Source organism: Oryctolagus cuniculus, chromosome 13 (assembly GCF_964237555.1).
Source record: "Oryctolagus cuniculus chromosome 13, mOryCun1.1, whole genome shotgun sequence".
Lineage (NCBI taxonomy): Eukaryota > Metazoa > Chordata > Mammalia > Lagomorpha > Leporidae > Oryctolagus > Oryctolagus cuniculus.
The window spans coordinates 39,670,894-39,696,403 of record NC_091444.1 but is presented as its reverse complement, the minus strand read 5'-3'; the positions used below and the strand labels follow the sequence as shown (position 1 = coordinate 39,696,403).

Genomic DNA, 25,510 nt, shown 5'->3' with positions numbered 1-25,510 from the left:
ATCTGCCTTTCTAGCCCCTGCATTGCAAAGACAGGCAGTAGGGCTTAGCGGGAGTCAGAACGCCTGGGCACACTGGGCTTGCCATGGTCAAACACGAGACACAGGACACCTCCTCTTTGTGCTGGAGAAAAAAGCTTGGAATGCTTCATGACTGCCCTCTCTCATCGAGGCTGCCAGGCTGGATAAGGTGAGAGGGGATTAAGAGGAGAGGAGAGAAATTGGTGGGGAGAGTGATAATGGAGTGAGAGGCTGGAGGCACTGGGGGATACTGGCTCCCAGTCTGAGTGGGGAAGGATCCAGGAAGGCATCATTACTCCTTCTCTGGGTTAGTTTTCTCCCTCTGCCCACCCATGGTCACCTGGGAGCTCTGGTAGCCTCCAATTCTCTTCTCATGAAAGCTGCAGTTATAAGTTGGCTGCTTCCTGCAGCCCTATCACCACTCCAAGCCACCAGGCCAGTTCCTAATCTTGACGCCTCTGAAAAAGTCAAGAGATGGGGAAAGAGGACCTTCCTATTGCACCTGCCATCCTTGCTATCCAATCTGGTGCCATCTTTCCCAGCTGGCCATTGTAGTCTCTAACAGCAAGGTTGCCACTATATTCCCAGTACCCCAACTACCCCTGAAGAAGGGCCATACTTGCCCCCCAAAAGCTTGTCTTCCGTACCTCTACTCACATCTTCCTCGTATCTGATCATTCCATCTGCCACCACCCGATCTTTGCCTCCAAAATCCAGCTCCTCTGTGTAGCTTTTCTCCTCAGTGCACCCCCAATTATCTTGTCCCAATTAAGCTGCACAGAAGCTGAGCAGAATTTGGGGCCTTCATGGTAAGCACCCCTTCTTCTAGCTAGTCAGGCAGACTGACCTCACCTTATTCACCAGGTAGACACGGGCAGGTCTGTGTGGATTGACTTGTTGGACTGAATGACTGAGGGAGTGACAGCTGTGATCAATCAAGACTCCACAATCACCATCCCCGGGCCACCCAGGGTGCTGCCACCAAGGAGCTGCTGCTGAGTGCGAATGTCATCTGATTTATTAATTAATGCAAACACTGTTCATTCTGATGCTCCAGGGCATGGTTTAAAAAAGAACCCAGAACATTTAAAAAATGATAAAAATAGTATTTTCCAGCATAGAAACAATGGGCTGTAGGCCTGCCCTTCCATCCCACAGCAACACCTCCCTGCTGCTCCCCCTTGCCCACCACCACCATTCACCGGCCCCTCTCCCCACCTTCCCCACCACACAGCCTTGGCAATGAGCAGAATTCCTGCCAGAGTTTGCTAATTGGGTTAATGGAGTGACTGTGTAATTGTTCTCTCTCCCCACCGCCCAACTCACCCACTGGCTGCGTTCCCTCTACCTGCCTCTCTTTGGTTCCAGGATCACTAATTTGCAACAACAACTTCCATTGTCGTCCACATCTGGGACTTGGGGGTTTTAAGTGAATCTCCCTAAGGCAGAGAACAGAAGATGCTGCTATTTTGGTTTGTCTGGTCTACAATGGGGCCATTCTGCGGGGTTTCTGGGCAGTGTGGGACTGCCCAGGGGGAGGGAACCCAAGCCGTGATGGGACTGGGGCCAGAGAGCAGGGCGGCACAGAGGAGGAGGAGGAGGGAAGGTAGGAGGGAGGGAGTTGATGGGGCTAAAATCCTGACCTTTTCTTCCAGCTACTTGGGTTTGCATTTCATTTTAATCAGTTTCAGATGAAACAGACAAGACCTAGTCCCAGGAATGTCAGAGACCCTGCCTTTGGCCTCTGACTCTGGCACAGCCAGCAGCTGAGGTCGGGCAGCGTGCAACCTGGCCTAACCCGGCTCCCTGCGGAGGAGGCAGCCTTGAGGGTGGCCTTTCCGATCCCCAGCGTTCACCCGGAGCCTGTTTTCTCTCAACACCCCTGGAAAAAACCCAAAGCCTTTCCCTCAGGTTGTTTGAGGTGTGTTCCTTCTGCTTGAAATCAGGCTGCCCACAGTATGGAAATGCCAGCATTCTCAGAGTGACTGCTGCTGGGACAGGGACAGACCGGCCTCTGGGAACTCTGAGATGCGCTGGGGGATGCCTTTGTCATAGGGGTGCTTGAGGGTGCTGGGAGTCTTCTGTTTCTGGCCCCTTCGGCCAGCTGTCATGAAGGGGATTGTTTTCACAGTGTGACTTCCATCTCTGGCTGTACCATTCCCTGGGTGCCACTTCCAGGCCCAGTTCCTAGCCCCAAGGCAATCCTTACGTTGCCAAGGAGCTCCAGAGCTCAGATGGAACCCAGGGGAGCACGGGTGGGTTCTGCCGCGCCCACAAACACTCTAGAGAGACCTTTGATGACACCTCATGCAGTAACATTCTATTGTTCTACCTTGTAAGGGCTTGACTGACCGACTCCCCCAAAACACCTGTGAGGGAGGCGATGCTTAGATGTCGCGGAAACCCCAGAGCCTGGGGCCCTGCTACGGCAGATGCTCCACCCGTGGTTATTTCTGCCCTAGGTTTTGGCACTTTGTAGTCTTGCCTGAGCCCTGTTCTCTCCTCTGCTCTCCCCAGCTTGTTAGCTTCCAGTGTGCATCTTTACATCAGTCACTGAAGCACCCCTGGTAGAGTGACAGGCCGGGCACAGGTGCGCAACAAGGAATGAATAAAATCCCTGGACTGGGACTTCTTGGCAGTCAGAGAGGAGCCAAGCCTCTCTCAGGAAGAGAAGGGTAGTGACGGAGCAAGAGGCCAGTGAGGGCGCCAACCCAATGCCTTCCCACCTGAGCCGAGGCCTGCCCCTCCCCCCTCGACACCGCGTCCGTTTGTCTGCACACCACTGCCCTCCGCTGGACGCTGAGCCAAAGCCGCCCCAGACCCACGCTGCTGTCCTGACTCCTCCCCTTCCCTCTGTATTTGGGACACAACTGGTTTCTTGGTTGGCTTCTCTCCCAAGGTTTGTTGTATCCTGACCGCGTGGCATTGGATCTCCGGACCCTGGGACGGTGCAGAAAGGAACAAAGCCTCCTTTGACTCCTGCACACAGCGGGCTGCTCCATCAGTATTTAGTGCACGGAAATAAGCATGATGCCACGCATTCCGGGCGCGCCAGCAGCACCTGAGCCATCAGACCGATCACACCCCGACCTCCACCTGCCCCTGGCCCGAAACAGCCACAGCCCTGTTTTTAGAAGACAGCTGAGTGCCAAAATGCTTTACGCAAAATAAGAGTCCAGAATCAGGCATTGCTCTCTAAAGCACGGCCAAAGCGTCCTCTTCTTGCTGGATGCCACAGCCCTTCTGGAAAAGATACGGAACTGGAGATGAACCAAGGGGAAAGTGAACACAGGTACTGGGACTCTCAAGAGTTAGGCTGCCTGGGCCTTGCTATGTCACACCCTTTCTGTCTTCAGCTATAGGTGGTTGTGAACTTGACCTCATTAGCTTGTAAAATACTTGGCCCAGCACAGTGACTGGCCCATACAAAGTCTGCAATACACTCACTGGCAGGCAGATAGAATATCTGAGTGGCTAACAATTTGCCAGTGGTAAACATAAAAGTTGTTTAACAAAAGGAGGCATCACACTTATTGCTTAGGAATTGCTTCAGTTTGCTGAGAAATATTTTTTTGCATCTCACACTTCAACTCTGGAGTTAGCCCAGGACTAGGCAAGTGTTTGGAACTCAGTGACTAAGTAGAAATCCAGGAGTTGCACAGCATGGAAGTGGTGTTTAGATCCCAAAGAGCATCATCCAGGGAGGAGTAGAGGGGGTGCAAACCAAGGCAGGTACCTTGGGATCCCTCTGCTGAAGGACCAAGGGAAGCAGAGGAGGCCAGCGCAGAGCCAGAGCAGAAGTCAGAGGTAAGAGGAGGAAAGTAGAAGAGTGACACCCCCCCCCCCAAAAAAAAAAAAAAAAAAAAAGCCTGGGAAGTTTTAGAAAGGAGAGAATGGCCAGTGGCCTCAAACACAGCTGCATTGTTGCATCAAGAAAGCACTGTGTGGGCAACGTGGAGACCAGCTGGTGACCCCAAGAAAGCAGGTTTAGGTTGGGAGTGGGGTGGCAGTGAATGTGGAGGGAAGCATGAGGGCTTGACTCTGCAGCCAGGCTCTGCTCTGCCAGTGTAGCTTCCCTATTGCCACTATTCCAGTTCCTACAAATCCAAATGAATCTCACCACTTCTTATTGTGACCAACATCTGCTGCCTTGCCATTTGTGACTCAATCAAGGGCAAAGCCCAATGCCAGTCTGTTGAGTAGAATGCACGCCCCAGCTTTGCTTTCTCTATCACCTGGAAAGGAAAGTTGTCCAGGTGCCTCACCCTTGGGGTCACATGCTTCTGAACCCACAGCTAGAAGGATTCCACAAAGGTAATACAATGCACGTGCCATTCATTACAGCATGCCACCCGCAGAGTCTGGGCTGCACCCTGTAATACAATACACCCAGAAGGACAATAAAGACGAAGCAATCTCACTCAAGGTCAGGTCAAGTTTTCCCACTAAAGGAGTTACCAAGATACTTTTTTGTTTTCCAGAACGTCTCGGATTTTTGGAATTGTGATAAAGTGCATGGACCACCCTGACAGAGATGTTTTAAGGCTCCGATGAGATATGTGTGTGGAAAAAGGCAGCAAGAATAACCTCCAAGGGTGCAGAGGCCCTGCTCTTCTTGACTGGAAATGAAAAGAATTCTTTCTCTGCCGTCGTGCATGTGTGAGCAATTTATAAAGGCCCCTCTCTGATAGCTTTTTGGAAGCCTCAGCTCCGCAGCGGGAAGGGAAGAACCCAGTGTAAAGAATGCATCTGAGTGCAGCTGGGGACTTTATCCAGGGCATTATCAAGGGCAGGGCCCCTAAGCTCTTCCTCATCCTGAGTTCTCTCCCTTAGGGGCTGGGGCTGGGCTCAGCTCAGATGATGGGACTCTCACCATGGGATTCAGTGCCTTACTGTCACCCTCCTGGCTGGGCTGTGAGCTCAGTGACACAAGCACTGGGTCTGTCTTCACTGCTGGGTCTCTCACATCTAGCACAGCCGCTAGTGTTTGCCCAGGGTGGGGGCGGGGGGTGCATGGTAAACCCTTTACTGAACTGAGTTGAGATCAATCTCTTCGTCCCTTGCTGTGACAGCAGGCACCGTGGACGCAGATTTACCTCCATTGCTTTTGTCTTCAGGCGACAGCTCCTCCTCCCAGAAGGTCTTTTTGCCCGACTGTGCCTCTGCCTCCGCTCACTTTTGCCTTTATGGCTTCCCCCGGTCTTGTTAACTGAGGATTTAGGCCTGGCTCATCACCTTCATCATCTTACCCTCTTCCCTACCAATAAGTGACTTTCATACTTGTGTGGATAACCTAACCTGTAATGCAGCCTTACCATCAAGTATCTTACCTCTGGAATGTTACACCCCAGTATTCACTCTGACTATATCTGCAGGTTTTCTTTCCTGTTATGTTGAGATTTCCTTAAGAAGTGTTCCCTTAACACTTCTGTCTTTAATGATTTCTAGTCTTAATTTTTAAAAAATTTATGTTCATTTATTTGAAAGGAGGGGGGAAGGAGGGAGAGAGGGAGGGAAGGAAGGAGAGAAAGAGGGAGGGAGGGAGGGAGAGAGAAAGAGAGAGAGAGAATCTTCCATCCACTGGTTTACTCTAAATGCCCACAACAGCCAGGACTGGACCAGGCTGAAGCCAGGAGCCCAGAACTCAATCTGTGTCTCCCATGTGGTGGCAGGGACCCAATCACTTGAGCCATTGCCTGGTGTCTTCCAGGGTCTGTATTAGCAGGAAACTGTAATCAGAAGCAGAGCTGAGACTTGAACCCAGGCTCTTTGATACGGAATATGGGTGTTCCAAGAAGCATCTTAACCACTGTGCCAAATGCCAGCTCCAACCTCTCTCTTTTGAACCAGTTAACTGCCACCCAGCTAGCCTGGATTCAATGATTTATCACCTCAGCATCCTTGACCCTTTGTCCTGCCTCACATACCCTACAAATCCCAAACACCTGCCTTCACTATTCCAATAGCCAGGTTTTTGAGTGGTGCTCAGGACAGACCCCAGTTAGAGCTATTCCCAAAGCATGGTGTCCAGTTTCAGCTCTGCTTAATATACTGTTCTTGAGTTTCTGGCCGGCTCACTTGTCATAATGATCTTTCCAAATCTTTTCCTCAAGGCACCAAACCCATCCTGTCCTAACTTTGAAGATGGTTTTGGCTCTTAGGTGACAAAGAAAATTTACATTCTTGCCCTCTGCTATAGTTTGGGTTTCATTTGTCCCCCAAAGATTCATGTGCTGGAAGCTTGGTCCCCAGTGTTGTGACACTGAGAGGTGGTGGAGTCTTTAAGATGTGGGGCCTACTGTGGGTGATTAGGCCATTGGGGGCACCACCCTTGGGAGGGACTGACAGTGTGTTGAGGGAGTTCTGGCTCTCATGGAACTGGATTAATACTACTGAGAGCAGGTTGTTGCGAATGAGCCTGGCACTTGCCTTGTATCCTCCCTCCACACACACGCCCCCACGTTACGCCAACCACCCTGTTAGGCAGCAGGAGGCCCTCACCAGATGTCTGCAGTCTTCTCCTGTTATGCCACCTCCCCTACTTGAGAAGATATCAACCATCTGCTGATGACTCCTACCTGATAGCTCTCCTGAGGTTCCAGATGGAGACACTCAGCTAAGCTACCAGCCATCTCCACCTGGATGTCCCAAAGATACCTCATGCTCATCAAGTCCAGGAATGGACTCTCTGCCTTCCCCGAGAACCCCAACACCTGTATTTCTTCCTGTCCTCCTTTTTCAGTCAATGGCACCACCACCCCACTGATGGGGGAGTCATCTTCCACTCCTTCCTCTCCTGCAAACCCCAAACCAATCATTTACCAAGTAAACCTTGCATTTTATCCCTCCATTCACAAACTAGTGCTGTAATCCAGCTCCATGGCTGTAATACTGCACTGGCATCTTCAGGGGTCTCCCTGCCTCCAGGTGTAGACCACTTTCATTGGTCTTTTTTTTTTTTTTTAAGATTTCTTTTATTTATTTATTTGAAAGGGTTACAGAGAGAGGTAGAGACAGACAGAAAGGTCTTCCATCCTCTGGTTCACTCCCTCAGATGGCCGCAACGGCCGGAGTTGCGCCAGTCCGAAACCAGGAGCTTCTTCTGGGTCTTCCACGTGGGCACAGGGGCCCAAGGACTTGGGCCATCCTCTACTGCTTTCCCAGGCCACAGCAGAGAGCTGGATCAGAAGAGGAGCAGTCGGGATTTGAACCGGTGCCCAAATGGGATGCTGGCACTTCAGGCCAGGGCCTTAATCCACTGTGCCACAGCACCAGGCCCTCATTGGGTCTTTTTTTTTTTTTTTTTTTTTTTTTTTTTTTTTTTTTTTGAATGGCAGAGTTAGACAGTGAGAGAGAGAGAGAGACAGAGAGAAAGGTCTTCCTTCTGTTGGTTCACTCCCCTAATGGCCGCTACGGCCGGCGTTGCACCAATCCGAAGCCAGGAGCTGGAAACTTCCTCCCGGTCTCCTATGCGGGTGCAGGGACCCAAGCACTTGGGCCATCCTCCACTGCCCTCCTGGGACACAGCAGAGAGCTGGACTGGAAGAGGAGCATCTGGGACAGAATCCAGCGCCCCAACCGGGACTAGAACCCCAGGGTGCCGGCGCCGCAAGTGGAGGATTAGCCAAGTGAGCCACGGCACCGGCCCCCTCATTGGATCTTGATGTGCCATTGCAGCCATAGAAAATGCAAACATGCTTGAAGCCCTACAGTGGATAGGAAAAACTAATTTATAGCAGCAGAAAGCACAGCCCTGGGGGCAGGGACATGGTTAGGGGAATCAAACACAAAGAAACATGAGGGAGATGAAGAAATATTCTATGACTTGACTGTGGTATTGGGTATGTGGGTATATACCCAAGGGTACATGCATGTACATTTATCAAAATACATCAAACTGAACACTAAAAGTCGCTGGGTTTTATAGTACATAAAACAAACCTGATGGGAGAAAGATAAGCTTCCAAGTCACCCATTGCCTGGAGGACAAGGTTCTGATGTCTTACCCTGTCATGGTGATGAGAAACCTTCTGCCCTTGCTTCTTCTCTCCCCCCACCCCCGAACAACAGTCATATCAAGTGCACAGCAGACCTAACACTGGCCGAGAGGTGCTGCTTCTCTGGCCACCCGTTCACCTCTATGAGCCTTCCCCAGGCCGGACCCGAAAGGGACGCGACTTGAACTATCATACAAAGGTTTCGGTTATACTCGTGTTATGTCTTCCCCTTCCTAAACTACGATGTACGTGTGACGGCTGGACCTCAGCTCCAATCTTATCTCAGGTGCGCGGAAGAGAGCCGCTCAATCTTTGTTGGAAGAACCTGGCTTTTATCCATCTCAGTCCAGCCTGGAGGGCCGCGGGACAGACGCTGCTCCTCCGCTACTACAGGGGGCGCTGTGGCGGCCGCCACCTGCCTCCCTGCTCCCCTCTGCTCTAGGTCAGCTCCCGAGCTCCACGGGCGGGACTCCGCCCCCTACCTGGTAGCATCCCTCCTTCCCATTGGGCGAGCCAGGTCGGGGCTGTCCAATGAGGAGAGGCGTTGGTGCGAGGCGGCGCCACCATCTTTGACGGCCGGGACTCCCGCATCGGTTAGCGGCCCCGGGAGTAGGTGGGTAGGCGGGCGCCGACTGCGGTCCCGCGGCCTTGCCTGTCTTCCCAGGACCCACCCCGGGCCACGATGCCTCAGTACCAGACATGGGAGGAGTTCAGCCGCGCGGCCGAAAAGCTCTACCTCGCTGACCCTATGAAGGTATTCACTGGCGCGTGGCTACCTGGGTCCGCCACCCCGTGCCCTGGTCAGGTTGTCCTCTCCGCCGTCCGCTTGTCCTCAGGAGCAGCTTTAGCACTCCCAGGAGGTGCCGGGATTGAGCAAAGGACGGGGCCCGCCAGGTCTGATTGTCCTGCTTTCTTCATCCCTGACCCTGTTGTCCAGTGAGGCCGTGTTAGGACGGTAGGGGTCATTTCAGCCCCAGACAGCTTGTGGCCGGCCTTGCCCGCCCCCAGCCCCTGAACTTCCCCTGCCTTCATAGGGTTACGTGTCTCTAGGTCAGGGCTCCTCCCTCTGCAGCTCGGCTTCCTGTCCCTTCGTTGTCTCGGTGCCTTCCTCCCTTACCGCCAAGGCTTGGGTGTTTTGTGTGTATAAAACAGTGGTGATGTTTTTCCTCCGTTACTCATTCTTAAAGATCCTAATTTGGAAGCACCTTGCCTTCACAGACCAGTAGTTCTTAATCTTTGGGGGGTGGGTGCAGTGGCCTTTTGAGAACATGCTGCTCCCTTTCCTCAGAAAAATACACTTATACAGAAAAGCAGACGGTTTTAGGGGGCTCGCTGACCCCTGAAATCCATCCATCGTCCCCACAAAACTTAAAGGAAGCGGATGCCAGAGGTTAACATTAATAAAAAGCAAAGGAATTTAGCATTGAGTCTTCCTCTTTGCCCCTCTCTTGAGCTTTTGTGTTTTTATCATCACATCTAGGAGTTATTTGAAGCAGCTCCTTGCTAATTAAAGCTAGTCTTTCTTTTTAGAGTTCAGCATTTTGGAAGGAACTTTCTACTACACATCTCAGACCTGTAGGTATGATGGTCTTCTTTTTTGACTATTGAAGCAAAGCCTGATGGAAAGGGATCATCAAGAGGGTGCACCTGACACACCGGGCGGGCATCTCAGTACAGAACTGAGAGCTGGTGTGGTGCCCTGGTGTTTTCTGTTGTAACTCAGTCATCTTTGTGCCCTGTGTATTCCCCATTCACATGTACCTGGACTCCCAGTACTGTTAGGTTCTGTGTGAGACACAAAGGGGAGATCCAGCCCAATTAGTAAGGAGTGGTGTTGTTGGGTGCTGTAGATGAACTGTCTTGTAAGTATGTCCATTTAAGAAGGAAGAAAACTAAAGGCATTTAATATATCTCCAGAAACTGGGACTCCTGGTTTTCTGTGTGAGGCCTTTAGTGATGATGAAATAGTGTGAACTATATTTTGTTTTTAAAGGTTTATTTGTTTGAAAGAGTTACAGAGAGAGGAGTGATCTTCTGTCTGCTGGTTCACTCCCCAAGTGGCCACAGTGGCTGGGACTGGGCCAGGCCGAAGCCAGGAACTAGGAGCTTTCTCCTGATCTCATGCTGGTGTAGGGGCCCAAGTACTTGAGTCATCTTCCACTGCTTTTCCTAGGCCATTAGCAGGGAGCTGGATGGGAAGTGGAGTTGCTGGGAGATGAACTGGTGCCCATGTGGGATGCTGATGTTGCAGGCGATGAGTTTACCTGCTTTGCCGCAATGCCGGCCCGGTGAACTGTATTTTTAAAAGTCTGCAGTGGGCTGGTAACCTGTAACCCCCGTGCTTCATAGTGCTCACAGTGAGTATCAGTGAACTGCAGCACGCTATGCTAGTGTTATGATTGAAAATAGTCTTAGACCCATAGGATGACCCTGACAGTAACAAGAAGCTGTGAAACATGCTCACTCCCATTCATGAAACAGTACATGAGATAGTTCATTAGTTTCACTCAAAAATAGTTTTCATTTATAAAACACAGCTGAGGCCGGCACCACAGCTCAATAGGCTAATCCTCTGCCTTGCGGCACCGGCACACCGGGTTCTAGTCCCGGTCAGGGAGCCGGATTCTCTCCTGGTTGCCCCTCTTCCAGGCCAGCTCTCTGCTGTGGCCTGGGAGTGCAGTGGAGGATGGCCCAAGTACTTGGGCCCTGCACCCCATGGGAGACCAGGAGAAGCACCTGGCTCCTGCCTTCGGATTAGCGTGGTGCGCTGGCTGCAGCGCACTGGCTGCGGTGGCCATTGGAGGGTGAACCAACGGCAAAGGAAGACCTTTCTCTCTGTCTCTCTCTCTCTCTCTCTCACTGTCCACTCTGCCTGTCAAAAAAAAAAAAAAAAACTGATGAATTAGATAATTTTGAAAGTGAATATTTTTAATATTTATTTATTTGAAAGGCACAGTTACAGAGAGGCAGAGGCAGAGAGAGACAGAAACATCTTCCATACACTGGTTCACTCCCCAAATGTCCACAACAGCCAGAGCTGCGCCGATCCGAAGCCAGGAGCCAGGAGCTTCTTCTGGGTCTCCTATGTGGGTACAGGGGCCATCTTCCACTGCCTTCCCAAGCCATAGCAGAGAGCTGGATTGGAAGTGAAGCAGTCGGGACTAGAACCAGCGTCCATATGGGATGCCGGCACTGCAGGACGCAGCTTTTCCCACTACGCCACAGCGCCAGCCCCCTGAAATTGAGTACTTTATGACCCTTTGATTTCTGACTACTCATTTTGGTCGGGCTTCTGTAGTTCACAGGTTGTTTATTTCTTCATGCAAGCAGTATACCATGAGAACATACAGGAATTTTGTCAAGAAGTACCCATCATACAGACTAAAAAATATTGGAAAAGACAATAAAAAATACAGAGTTCACATAAAGAGGAGCTATATTTTAAGTATTATATACTTTTTATTTATTATTTATTTGTTATTTCAGTGAGAGTGTGAGTTAGTTATCTTCTATCTACTGGGGCTGGGCCAGGCTGAAGCCTGAAATCAGGAACTCAAACTGGGTGTCCCATAGTGGTAGCAGGGACCCACCCAAGTAGTTGAGCCATCATCTGCTGTTTCCCAGGGTTCACATTAGCAGGAAGCGGAGAGCGGAGGCAGGACCAGATCCCAGGTGCTGTGATATGGGATGCTTGCATCCCAAGTGGTGGCTTAATTCGCTATGTCAAATTCCTGCCCCAAGAGTATGTTAAGAATGTGATGGTGCTATATAGAAAATGAAAAAATAGTAGAGCCTCACTATGAGCAGAGCGTGCCCACAGTAGACAAGCGGGGCACCTTTCAGCTCTACACCTAGACAGAATGGTGCAGTAACTAAAAACTTGCATCATGAGATTTTTTTTGATACCGGAGGAGATGAGGGATGAGGGAAACTACTTTCACTCTTACTGAGTGACAGGCATATTACAGATAGTGTTTGTATGTTGTAGGCATTTAACATTTTTATGTACATATATGTGGAATTTGTGTGAACAGTTACAGCAATCCATTGATGTAGATAAATAATCTTGGATACATGAAGTGCTTTGCTTAGACTCTGGGAGACAGCTGAAATTGAACCCAAGTCCATTCTGTTTCTACCAGAGCTAAAGAAAAAAATTTGTCAGGACTCTGGACTGCCTTCCAAAGTTCTGTCTTTTCTGTCCACCACATTATGCCTGTTGATTGTACTTCACATCTGTCCCCATTCTTCCTTGCATGACTCTTAGTTGAAGATGCTGTTACTGCTGGATTCTGGTAACCTCTTAGCTGTCTGCCTGCCTTTCTGGTCCCTTCTCCACACTCTTGCCACAACTGTCAAAAAAAAAAAAAAAAAAAAAAAAAAAAACAGAATCTGTCTCCTGCTGAAAAACTGGCTTTTCTTGATTATTGGATAAGGTGCCAAATTGCAGTCCACGGTCTGACCCTCTAGTCTCTCTGGCTGTCTCCTATCATTTCTACCATCCTCCACTCTAACCTCATGAAACTGTAGGATTTATCAGTTTTGTTCAGAAAAGGTCTTCAGGCTTTCTCCTGCCTTCCCCTTAGATGGAAAAGGCATCATCATAGGCACCTGCCCTTTACTCTTTCCCTTGCCCTGTCTGAATTACCTCTCTGTAAGCATTTTATCTGTGTTTACCTTTGTAGGACCTAACTCATTTTGCCTTGTATTTTGATTACTTTGATTGAGTTCAACACTCCCAACAGAAGAACCTTGATTTCTTTTTCACTTTTGACAACATTTTACATGATTGCTTAAGTACTCCCAAGTTTCAAAATGGACCCCCTTATAGTGTCATAGGATTTTTTTTTTTTTTTTTTTTTTGACAGGCAGAGTTAGACAGTGAGAGGAAAGGTCTTCCTTCTGTTGGTTCACCCCCCAGATGGCCACTGTGGCCGGCGCTGTGCCGATCCGAAGCCAGGAGCCAGGTGCTTCTTCCTGATCTCCCATGCAGGTGCAAGGCCCAAGTACTTGGGCCATCCTCCACTGCCTTCCTGGGCCACAGCAGAGAGCTGGACTGGAAGAGGAGCAACTGGGACAGAACCCAGCGCCCCAACTGGGACTAGAACCCGGAGTACTGGCGCTGCAGGCAAAGGATTAGCCTAGTGAGCCGCAGCGCCGGCTGATGTCATAGGCTTTTAAACTAGTTTCTCCTAGTGAGACTAGTGAATATTCTTTAAATAAAAGTTAAACTTTCATAGCTGTCATATTTAGTATTTTTTTTTAGTTTTAGTTTATTTTTATTTCTAGATAACTGGATTTTTAAAAATATGTAAGGTGTGGGCATTGTGGTGCAGCAGGTTAAGGAGCTGCTTAAGATGTCGTATTCGGGACTGGCGCTGTGGCGCAGTAGGTTAACCCCCTGCCTGTGGCTCTGGCATCCCAAATTGGCTCTGGTGCTAGTCTTGGCTGCTCCTCTTCAATCCAGTTCTCTGCTATGGCCTGGGATAGCAGTAGAAGATGGCTCAAGCCCTTGGGCTCCTGCACCCGTGTGGGAGACCCAGAGGAAGTTCCTAGCTTCGGATTGGCCCAGCTCCGGCTATTGCAGCCATTTGGGGAGTGAACCAGTGGAAGGAAGACCAGTCTCTGAGGCAGCAGTTTTACCCACTACGCCACAGCGCGGGCTCTACTATGAACTATTTAAAGCCAGGATTATGTTTATGTACATCTCGTTCTAAAACCTGGACTGAGACTCACTGTAAAGTTCAATCTTACACTGAACTACATTTTCATTTTTCACCTATTTCTCCCAAACTACTGATTTTCTTTACATAGCTGAAATAAGTTTAGGTATCACATCACATTCAAACAAATACACTGTGATGCACCACAAGGCCAGCCCCCCTACAGTTTATTTATTTATTTAATTTTTTTGAGATTTACTTATTTGTTTGAAAGTCAGTTACAGGGATCGGCGCTGTGGTGAAGTAGGTTAATCCTCCTCCTGCAGCATGGGCATCCCACATGGGTGCCGGTTCTAGTCCCGGCTGCTCATCTTCTGATCCAGTTCTCTGCTACATCCTGGGAAAGCAGTGGAAGATGCCCCAAGCGCTTGGGCCCCTGCACCCACGTGGGAGACCCGGAAGAAGCTCTTGGCTTCAGCTTGGCCCAACTCTGGCCATTGTGGCCACTTGGGGAGAGAACCAGCGGATGGAAGACCTTTCTCTCTGTTTCTCCCTCTCACTGTCTGTAATTCTGTGTGTCAAATAAATAAATCTTAAAAAAAAAAAAGTCAGTTACAGAGAGAGAGGGAGAAATGGAAAATGAGAGAGGTCTTCCATCCACTGGTTCACTCCCTAGATGGCTACAATGGCTAGAACTGGACCAGGCCAAAGCCAGGGGCTTCATCCAGGTCTCCCATGTTGGTGGTAGGGGACCAAACACTTGGACCATCTTCATCTGTTTTCCCAGGCCATTAGCAGGGAGCTGGATTGGAAGTGGATAGCTAGGATACAAAACAGGAGCCCATATGGGATGCCAGCATCACAGGAGGTAGCGTTACCCACTATACCACAATATAGGCCCCTGTTTTTTGTTGTTGTTGTTTGTTTTGTTTTGAAAACAACTTATTTATTTGCAGTTAAAAGTGATGTACTGAAAATTCTCAAAACATACATTCTGGGAATGTCTGTGAGGCAATTTGATATTTTTTTTCTTTTTTTTAAGATTTATTTATTTATTTGAAAGGCAGAGTTTTAGAGAGGCAGAGAGAGAGAGAGAGAGAGGTCTTGCATCTGCTAGTTCACTCCCCAGATGGCCACAATGGCCAAAGCCATGCTGATCCATAGCCAGGAGCCAGGAGCTTCTTCCAGATCTCCCATGTTGGTGCAGAGGCCCGAGCACTTGGGGCATCTTCCACTGCTTTCCCAGGCCATAGAGAGCTGGAGCAGCAGTAAAGCAGCCAGGACTCGAACTGGCACCCATATGGGATGCCAGCATTGCAGCATCCCATTTACATTTACCTGCTGTGCTACAGCACTGCCCTAATTTAGTATTTCTTTTTTTCTTTTTTCTTTTTTTCTTTTTTTTCTTTTTTTTTTTTTTGACAGAGTGGACAGTGAGAGAGAGAGACAGAGAGAAAGGCCTTCCTTTTCGCCGTTGGTTCACCCTCCAATGGCCGCCGCGGCCGGCGCGCTGCAGCCGGCGCATCGCGCTGATCCGAAGGCAGGAGCCAGGTGCTTCTCCTGGTCTCCCATGGGGTGCAGGGCCCAAGTACTTGGGCCATCCTCCACTGCACTCCCGGGCCACAGCAGAGAGCTGGCCTGGAAGAGGGGCAACCGGGACAGAATCCGGCACCCCAACCGGGACTAGAACCCAGTGTGCCAGCGCCGCAAGGCGCAGGATTAGCCTATTGAGCCACAGCGCCGGCCCCAATTTAGTATTTCTTAACAGTAAAAATACATATCAACACACCTAGACACAGAGGAGTGACAGGAAAAGAAGGTGGAAAATGAGCAGAAATGGTTAATTAAGTCCAGGAGACGGGGAGGTGTTATAGCAAAGTGGGTTACGCTGTTGTGAGGGATGCCCATGTTGCCCTATCAGGGTGCCTGGAGTTGAGTCCTGCCCGTTTCTGATCCAACTTCCTGCTAATGTACATCCTGGGAAGCAGTAGATCCCTGCCACCTGCAAAGGGTATCTGAATGAAGTTCCTGGCTGCTGGCTTTGGCCTGGCCTAGCCCAGCTGTTGTGGGCTTTGGAGGAGTAAGCTAGTGAATGGAAGATTTCTCTGTCTCTGCCTGTCACTCTGCCTTTCAAATAAAATAAATAAACCGTATATACACATGTGAAAGTCTAGGGGAGAACATTTGGTGAAAGTAGTTAAGACCCTGCCTGGGAGGCCAGCATCCCATGTCTGACGGACTGATTCACATTCCAGCTTCTCTTCATTGCCTTTCTTAGGACGATTGTTCGGTGCAGCAGTTAAGACATGGCTTGGACACTCACATCCCACGTCAGAGTGCCTGGGGATGAGTCCTGGCCCTACTTCTGATTCCAGCTTCCTGCTGATGCAACCCCTGGGAGGCAGTGGTGCCGGCTCAGTTGGTTGAGTCTCTGCCACCCATGTGGGAGATTGAGTTCCTGGCTTCTAAAGCTTCACCCAGGCCCGTCAAGATAAGTTTATAGTAAAGATACCTTTAGCTGTTTGGGATGTTTATCCTAAAAGGATCCTTTTCAGCCCACCTGAAGACCATACTATTTATGGGAAATGTCATCTACCTTCACTGATGCTAATTTGTATTTTTATTTCAGGCACGTGTGGTTCTGAAATATAGGCATTCTGATGGGAGTTTGTGTATTAAAGTAACAGATGATTTAGTTGTAAGTATACATTTTGATTTGTTGCATACTTTAATATTTGTTAAAATCATTTGTGTTGAATTAGAATTTGTACAGATTATCCATTAGTATGCTTATTTTGCATTTCATTCCAAGATGAAGAACCTCATTCTAGAGGCTGCTTTGACAGACATCCAGGAAATAATTTGTCTCATTAATGCAGCATGGAAAGTGCAGTTTAGTGACAGCTATCTTCAGACTTGGAGGAGGAGCAATGTGTAGACCAAAACTAGATGTCAGGGATTAAAGGGCTCCTTCTTGGTGTATGAGAAGGGAAGGATGCTACGTGAATGTGAGCTGTAGACTGTATTGTTGTGTCTCTTCTCATCTGCCCACTCTTGTTGCTTCTTCTTGTCCCGTTCATGCCTTGACCCTCTGCCTTCTGGTTTCTGCATGCTCTTTTCCATGGAAACAGCTCTTGGTGGTGCTCATACACCCTTAATTTTCTTTCTTTTTCTTGTTTATTTTAAGATCTCTTTATTTACTTGACAGGCAGAGTGTCAGAGAAAGGGAGAGACAGAGAGATTTCTTCCATTTGCTGGTTCACTCCCCAAATGGCCACAATGGGCTTGGACCGGGCTGAAGCCAGAAGTCCAGAATTCCATCTGGGTCTTCCACATGGGTGGTAGGGGCACAAGCACTTGGGCCATCTTCCCCTGCTTTCCCAGGCATGTGAGCAGGAAACTATCAGAAGTAGAGTAGACAGAATGCAAACCGACACTCATGATTATTTTGGCACTTGTGGCTCCATTTCGTCTATTTTTTATTTTTGTTTCATTATTTGCTGATTATTTCCTTGATGTGCCCCATACATATTCGTTTCTTCAGGATTCTGTCCTTGGTTGTCTTGTCATACCACATTGGGAGCAGTCCATTCGTGTCCATTGTGGCCTGCATCTTTGTCTACTTGAGTGTTTATGTGTTGAGCTCATATTTTCCTGGACTTCCTGACTTGCTCTGAGTTGAGCATTCTTACCTCACCTGCTGCTCGAGGTTGGCCTGTCCTGAGTGGCGCTTACCCTTGCTTCTCAATTTGACCCCTTCTGCGCAGTCACGCACCTCATCAGAAACCTGGGCATGTGCCTTCCTTTCCCTCATTCTCATGTCCACTATTCCTTCCTTTGAAAAACTGATCCCCTGATACTCCACAACTACACTTGCTGGGCATTTGGAATGACTGATTTGGCCGCCTTCCTGTCATTGCCTGTCATGAACTGTCTGTCCTCTCCATCTCTCTCTCTTCTTTTTAAGATTTCATTTATTTGAAAGGCAGCAGAAATGTATAGAGAGGTCTTCCATCCGCTGGTTCACTCCCCAAATGGCCACAATAGCCAGGGCTGGGCCAGGCTCAAGCCAGGAGCCAGGAGCTTCTTCTGGGTCTCTTAATGCAAGTGTGGGTACCCACGTACTTGAACCATTTTCTGCTGCTTTCCCAGGCACATTAGCAGGGAGCTGGATAGGAACCACATCAGAATGGAATTGTCGCAGGCAGTGGCTTAACCTGCTGTACCACAATGCTAGCCCTCACCTTCGCTCTTTTAAGTTTAGGATTGCATCAGTTGCCTTGACTGTTTGCTAGTCTCCTAACTCTGTCCCTGCTTCCAGTCCCTCCCTCCAACATGCGGCCAAGAGTGATTTCTAAAAGTACAGATTTGCATAAAAGCCTATAAATGCCACCTTCATAGCCCCTCCAGTTCCTGTGTTTTCCATTTTACTTAAGAGCTCCTTTATTATGCTGCTCTGTTGAGGCCTCTGTGCTTTGGAAAGTTGTTTTTCTCCTCTGTGTATTGAGTCCTGCACCACCCCAATGTGGCAGCGCGGGAGGATTGCTTCTTCTCTTAATTTTCTTTTTAGCTCTTTTGTGCTGTATCACAGTTCTTTCATCTCATGTATTTTCTTAATAGACTGCGAGCTTCAAGACAATATAGATGCATCAGTATTACTCTTACCTGTATGTTAAAAATAGATTAATTCTTTTAAAACTTTTGTACTATGTGATTTTAAGGATTCCTTTTTTTTTTTTTTAAAGATTTATTTATTTATTTGAAAGAGTTACACAGAGAAGGACAGGCAGAGAGAGAGTTCTTCCATCCACTGGTTCACTCCCCGAGTGGCCGTAATGGCCGGAGCTGCACCAATCTGAAGTCAGGAGCCAGGAGCTTCTTCCAGGTCTCCCACTCTGGAGCAAGGGTCCTAGGACTTGGGCCATCTTCCACTGCTTTCCCAGGCTGGATCAGAAGTAGAGTAGCCAGGACTAGAACCGGTGCCCATATGAGATGCCGGCGCTGCAGGCAGAGGATTAACCTACTGTGCCATGGCACCGGCCCCAAGGATTCCATTTTAACGTTGCATGGAGTCAGGCCTTTTAATGATTTTTTGTCTTATGAGAGCCAGTCCAATTGAATGAAGTAACTGAAAATGTGAAATAAAGGAGAGAAAATTGAGGTGTGATGTGTTACACGTAGATTCAGAAGATCTGATTCCTAGTATTTTGGCTTTGGAAAAGCTTAGGCCAACTGTTGCCCTTTAGGGGGTCAGTTTCCTCATCTGTAAGGTGCTGTAGGGGTGGTCTGCTTACCTGTGTGGGTTGTTGTGAACCCTAAGAAACATGTGGAAGTACCTAGTATTAGTGCTTGTTCTGTGGTAGGTTTAATAAATGGAACTGGGAACATTTTTAATTGTGATTGTCAGAGTGGTTAGTTTGACCTGCTGAAGAGAAGCCAGTGCCTTCTGTTTTTAGAAGGGGTGGGGTGGGGGGTGTAGAATTAACTTGAATACAAAAAGCTTTATCTCCAAGTGATAATCCCCTACCCTGTAATGATTCAGCATAGTATCCATGTCAAGCTTGTTCTAAATCACTTTTAAAAACTGTACTTTTGAGCCTTCGCTGTGGCTCAATAGACTAATCCTCCACCTTGCGGCGCCAGCACACCTGGTTCTAGTCCTGGTCGGGGTGCCGGATTCTGTCCCGGTTGCCCCTCTTCCAGGCCAGCTCTCTGCTGTGGCCCAGGAGTATAGTGGAGGAAGGCCCAAATGCTTGGGCCCTGCACCCCATGGGAGACCAGGAGAAGCACCTGGCTCCTGCCTTCGGATCAGCGCGATGCGCCGGCCACATTGGAGGGTGAACCAACGGCAAAAAAGGAAGACCTTTCTCTCTGTCTCTCTCTCTCACTGTCCACTCTGCCGTTCAAAAAAAAAAAAAACAATAAAAATAAAATAAAATAAAATAAAAAATAAAGAAAAAAAGAAAAAGAAAACTGTACTTTGGAGCTGTTTTATTATAAAAAGTTGTTGTTCCTGAACTGAAAATTCATGTTTACTTCATTTTTTAGCTTGACCTTCTAGTAAATCTTTAGCTTCAGTGATTTTGGCTGCTATAAAAGGAGATCCTCCCTTGTCTGGTTTAAGAGCATAATTCATCAGTGCGTACCTCTTATTTTTCCTTTATTGACAGTAGGGCTTAACACCTAGGTTTTGTTTTGTTTTTTGGACAGGCAGAGTTACAAAGAGACAGAGAGAAAGGTCTTCCTTCCATTGGTTCACCCCCCAAATGGCTGCTATGGCCGGCACACTGCGCCAATCTGAAGCCAGGAGCCAGGAGTTTCCTCCTGGTTTCCCACGCGGGTGCAAGGCCCAAGTACTTGAGCCATCCTCCACTGCCTTACTGGGCCACAGCAGAGAGCTGGACTGGAAGAGGAGCAACCAGGACAGAATCCGGCGCCCCAACTGGGACTAGAACCCGGTGTGCCGGCGCAGTAGGCAAAGGATTATCCTTGTGAGCTGTGGCGCCAGCCAACACCTAGTATTAACACTGCTTCTTGTTTTATCATTTTGGGTTCAGATCTACCTCTGTAATAGCTGCCATTGAAGGTGCATTTTGGTAGACTTTGAAAAATTTGTTTTCCTTGAGGCTCCATATATCATGCCTTTCAAATAAATAAATAAATCTCAAAAAAACAAAACAAGAGTTGCAGAGAGGCGGGGTGGGGTGGGGGTCTTCCATCCTCTGGTTCACTCCCCAGTTGGCCATAACAGCTAGAGCTGGGCTGATCCGAAGCCAGGAACCAGGAGCTTCTTCAGGTCTCTCACGTGGGTGCAGGGGCTGACCCCCAGTTCATTTTTTAAATAGCCATGATTGCCAGGGCTTAGCCAGGCTGAAGTCAACAGCCAGGAGCTTCATTCAGGTCTCCCAAGTGGGTGGCAGGAACCCAAGTACTTGGCCTGTCATCTGCCTCCCAGGTCCATTAGCAGAAAGCTGGGCTAGAAGCAGAGGAGCTGGGACTTGATCCTAGACACTCCAGTAATGGGATGTGGGCATCCCAAGTGATGGCTTAATCTGCTGTATCACAATGCCTGCCCCTAAACTTATCTTTTAATTCTATTTTTGAATCACTCTTGGGATTTTTTTCTAAAGATTTGTTTATTTATTTGATAAATATATATGGCAGAGTGATAGGGCCAAGCAGAGATTTTCTACCTGTTGGTTCATTCCCCATTGGACCGAAGCCAGGAGCCAGCATCACATCCCCATGTGAGTAGCAGGGATCAGGCACTTGGGCCATCTGCCACTGCTTCTCCCGATGAGCAGGGAGCTGGACTGGAAGTGAAGCTCCCAGGACTTGGACTGGTGCTCCTGTATGGCATGCCAGTATCACAGGTGCATTGCTGTGGCAGCCCTTCCTCAGGTCTCTGCCCCCCCCCCCCCCAAACTATTGAGAATTAATCCACATCTAGAAAAGACCAAAGATGCAGTCAGACCATCTTCCTACAAAGGCAATTTTTGAATCAACCCCAGAAGTTTATGAATCTGTTTTCTGATGACTCAAAAGTTTGTTTTCTTCACTTTTTTTTTTTTTTTTTTTAAAGATTTATTTATTCCTTTGAGAAGTAGAGTTAGGGAGAGACAGAGAAAGAGGTCTTCCATCCTCTGGTTTACTTCCCAAGTGGCCGCAATGGCCAGAGCTGAGCCAGTCCAAAGCCAGGAGCCAGGAGCTTCTTCAGGGTTTCCCACACAAGTGCAGGGGCCCAAGTACTTGGGACATCTTCTACTGCTTTCCCAGGCCATAAGCAGAGAGTTGGATTGGAAGAAGAGCAGCCAGAACAAGGACCAGTGCCCATATGCGATACCATAATTTTATCTGACCCCTTGACTAATGCCTAATGTCTTCCACAAACCTAAAGTCTTTTGTTAGAAACTGTAGTGGAAAATTACATATAGTCTCTTGCAGCTCATATATGCACTAAAATGTGAATGATAGAGATTAGTGTGGTCTCTTTACAAGATTGCCACATAAAATTTATATATGGAGAAAAAAAAATTTAAATGACTTAAGGGCTGAACGAATTCAGATTAGTTGGGCATGATAAGGTTGAATTCTAAGTTATATAAGTTGATGACTGTTATTATAGGATTGTTCATTCCTATTGCTTAAAACTCATGTGAACCATTAAAATAGGCTAAAGAAAATTGACCTTACTACAAAATGAGAAAAAGGCCTACCTGCTTGAAGTCAGTATTTTTGAAGATTCTAGAATAAATGATTTCATAACCAACCATAAGCAGAAGTCTTTTTTTTTTTTTTTAAGAGATTGATTTATTTGAAAGGCAGAGTTAGAGAGGGAGACAGGGGAGAGAGGGAGAGAAATATCTTCAATTGATGGTTTACTCCAAATGACTGCAACGGACAGGGCTGAACCAGGCCGAAGCCAGGAACCCCAACCAGGTCTCCCATGTGAGTGGCAGGAGCCCAAGCACTTGGGCCATCTTCTCCTGCTTTCCCAGGCGCATTAGGGAGCTGGATCAGAAATGGAGCAACTGAGACTCGAACTTTCACTCATATTGGAGGCCAGTGTTGCAGGTGGCGTCTCAAACTACTGTGCCACAAAGCCAGCCCCCGTAAGCAGATCTTTAGTATCTATCTAATGAATTTAACTGGAATTTATTAGCATGAAAGAATTTGATTAAAACCTTTAGGAAGTTGAAATTGAACCTATCATTAACACCCCCCCCCCAACTTCACAAATAGAGAAGGGGATCCTAAAATTTCTTTGCTTTTTTCCAACATAACTCAGTTACTTGTGACCAGATCACAAGGAGAAAATAATCTGCTTTTTAGTCTTGAGTTCTCATCAGCCCTCAGCAGGATTTAATGTATTACTTAGCTGGTTGTTTTTGAGAGCTTCTGATAGAGTTGGTCCAGTCTTTTGTCCACAGCAATAGCGTGTAAAATCCTGTACATAAGGAATAGAATGGCTGGAGGCTTGGAAACTTGAGTGCAGTTTCCAGTAGGACCTCCAGAGAGAATAGAGCAAACAATGGAAGGAAAGGCTTGAATGTTCATTCATTTGTGTTTCCTACACTGTCAATATTTAGTTTTACCTAATGTGTACTTTTAAAATTTCAACAGTGTTTGGTATACAGAACGGACCAAGCTCAAGATGTGAAGAAGATTGAGAAATTCCACAGTCAACTAATGCGACTCATGGTAGCCAAGGAATCCCGCAGTGTTGCCATGGAAACAGACTAAATGGTTTGAAATGAAGACTGTCGTGTTCTTTGGAAGTAAATATCTTGGATTTGAGAAAGTGTTGGGGCAGAAAACACTTTATGTAATAACTAAATGTGGGCTATTCAAAGACAAGAGAGCATTTTTTGTACTTTTTTTTTAGTGTTTATTTGAGAGCGCTATGAAGGTAAATACTTTCAATTAGAAAGCCTTTATTTATTTTTGGAAATTGAACAAGAAATGCATCTATCTTAGAAACTTGCAGATTATTTGATGTTGGGCAACATATATAATTATTTCCCTGGTAAATTTGTATGACTAATTTTAAAATGAAATATCAAGAAAAGCAAGTTCTTCCTTACACTTAGTTCTTCTGTCTTTAAAAGAGAATTAAATGTAACCTTTTTGCTGGATCATTATATTTCTTTAGGAGCATACAGTTTGTGCTGTTGATGACCAATAGATATAAAATACAGTATCTGGAATTAACTATACACAATAGTATACCCGATTATGTAGTGTATTTCGGTTATATCTAGAACTAATTTTGAGTAAGATATATGCTTTAACCTTAATCTTTCCATATTGAAACTATTATTTTTGAATGTAAGGGATTTGAGTATCATCATCAGCTTATTAAGCTGTGACTTTGAATCCTGTTTTCAGTAATCGAAAGCAGCAGCAGTTGTTGGAATGCATGGATAGAATGAGAATCACTATAATGGACTGAAACCACCATGTTACAGAAGTATTTACTACATGTTTCCCATCTATAGTTTCTCAGAAGGGCTAAGGATTATTTGAACTATTGAATCTTTGCATACCTCTGTGACACCTCTACCCGTTTTCTCTCCTCACTTAACCAAAGTGTTGAGCATGACTCACAACTGTTATGTTCTCCAGTAAGCCAGAAGTCTGATATTATTTGATGTTTACCTTATATCTATAACCTGGTGTTACCACCTAAATGTAATGTTCATGTGTTGATTCTTCAAGAGTGAAACAAGGCACTCCATTGCAATATTTTTTGTAGAGATAATGTTGATCCACATTTTAGTATGGAAAATTCCATTGGCCAATATGAATTTTGGCATGTTTCAGAGAGGTTGGTAAATAAAATATTATATAAGTACATATTGTTTCTGTTGAAATTTTAACTACTGGAGAATCACTGTTTTATTGCTTGGGATGTGCTGTGTTCATTTAATCTGAAAGTACATTTTTTTTTTGTTAGTTTCATTTCTCAGTATTTTTATTGCATAAATTTTCTGAGCTGTATGTTGATGGCAGGATTGTTTTCCTGAATTAGAAAAGTAACATTGAATAGTATTGAGTTTTTTTGGTTTTAGGTTCCTGTCTACCACCACTGAATTTATTGAGGGGGTACTTTTTGTCCCCTCATTTACAGCTTTTTTGCTTGTTTTTGTTACTTAGTTTGCAAAGATAGACATCTTCCATCTGCTGGTTTACTCCCTAAATGCCCACAACAGCCAAGGCTGGGTCAGACCAAAGCCAGATCTACCACATGGGTAACAGAGACCCTGCTCCTTGAGCCATTACCTGCTGCCTCCCAGAGCTTGAATTAGGAGCAATAGCAGTCCTCACACCCAGACACTCCAAAATATGATGCAGGCATCCCAAACAGTCTTACCTGCTGCACCAGATGCCTGCCTTACAGCGTCCGTTTCTGAGTACTGCTTTACAGAGTGACTTGGAAGGGAGGGATTGGTGTTTGGGCTCTTTGAGTCTTTGCAACTTACAGCAGAGTGCTTCAGAACAGATTAGGTTACCAAGTCAGACTGCTCAGGTTGTAATCTTGGTTCTACTGTTTTCTAATTATTTTTCATTTTTTTAAAGATTTTACTTATTTATTTGAGAGGCAAAGTTAGAGAGAGAGGGAGTGACAGAGAGAAGGATCTTCCATCCATTGGTTCCATTCCCAAATGGCTGCAACAGCTGTAGCCAAACTGATCCGAAGCCAGGAGCTTCTGGATCTCCCATGTGAGTGCAGGGGCCCAAGGACTTGGACCATCTTCCACTGCTTTCCCAGGCCATAAGCAGAGAGCTAGATTGGAAGAAGAGCAGCTGAAACACAAACCATCGCCTATATGGGATGCCAGCGCAGCAGACAGAGGCTTAGCCTACTATCCCACAGCGCCAGCCCCCCCTGTTTTCTTTTTTCCTCCTTCCCTCTGTCCCTCCCCGCCTCCCTCCCTGCCTGCCTGCCTGCCTCCTTCCCTCCCTTCTTTCCTTCCTTCCTTTTATTTATTTGTTTGTTTGTTTGAAAGACAGAGTTACAGAGAGAGAGGTGGAGATAGAGAGAGGTCTTCCGTCCATTGATTCAGTCCCCAATTGGCTGCAACGGCTGGAGCTGCGCTGATCTGAAGCCAGGAGCCAGGTGCTTCTTCCCAGTGTCCCAGGTGGGTGCAGGGGCCCAAGCACTTGGACCATCTTCTGCTTTCCCAGGCCACAGCACAGAGCTGGATTGGAAGAGGAGCAGCCAGGACTAGAACCAGCACCCAAATGGGATGCTGGCGCTGCAGGTAGAAGATTAACCTACTATGCCATGGTGCTGGCCCCTAACTATTTTCTTATACAAGGTTCTCTTTC

At 47.3% G+C, this 25,510-nt stretch overlaps 1 protein-coding gene across 1 annotated transcript; it reads left to right on the top strand.

Annotated features, from left to right (window-relative positions):
* Window positions 1-8,564: 8,564 nt before the first annotated feature.
* SRP9 (signal recognition particle 9) lies at window positions 8,565-24,057 on the top strand. The gene is made up of 3 exons (XM_002717477.5): window positions 8,565-8,769; window positions 16,308-16,376; window positions 22,802-24,057. The coding sequence occupies exons 1-3, from the start codon at window positions 8,698-8,700 to the stop codon at window positions 22,919-22,921; spliced, it is 261 nt and encodes an 86-aa protein (XP_002717523.1). The 5' UTR covers window positions 8,565-8,697; the 3' UTR covers window positions 22,922-24,057.
* Window positions 24,058-25,510: the final 1,453 nt, after the last annotated feature.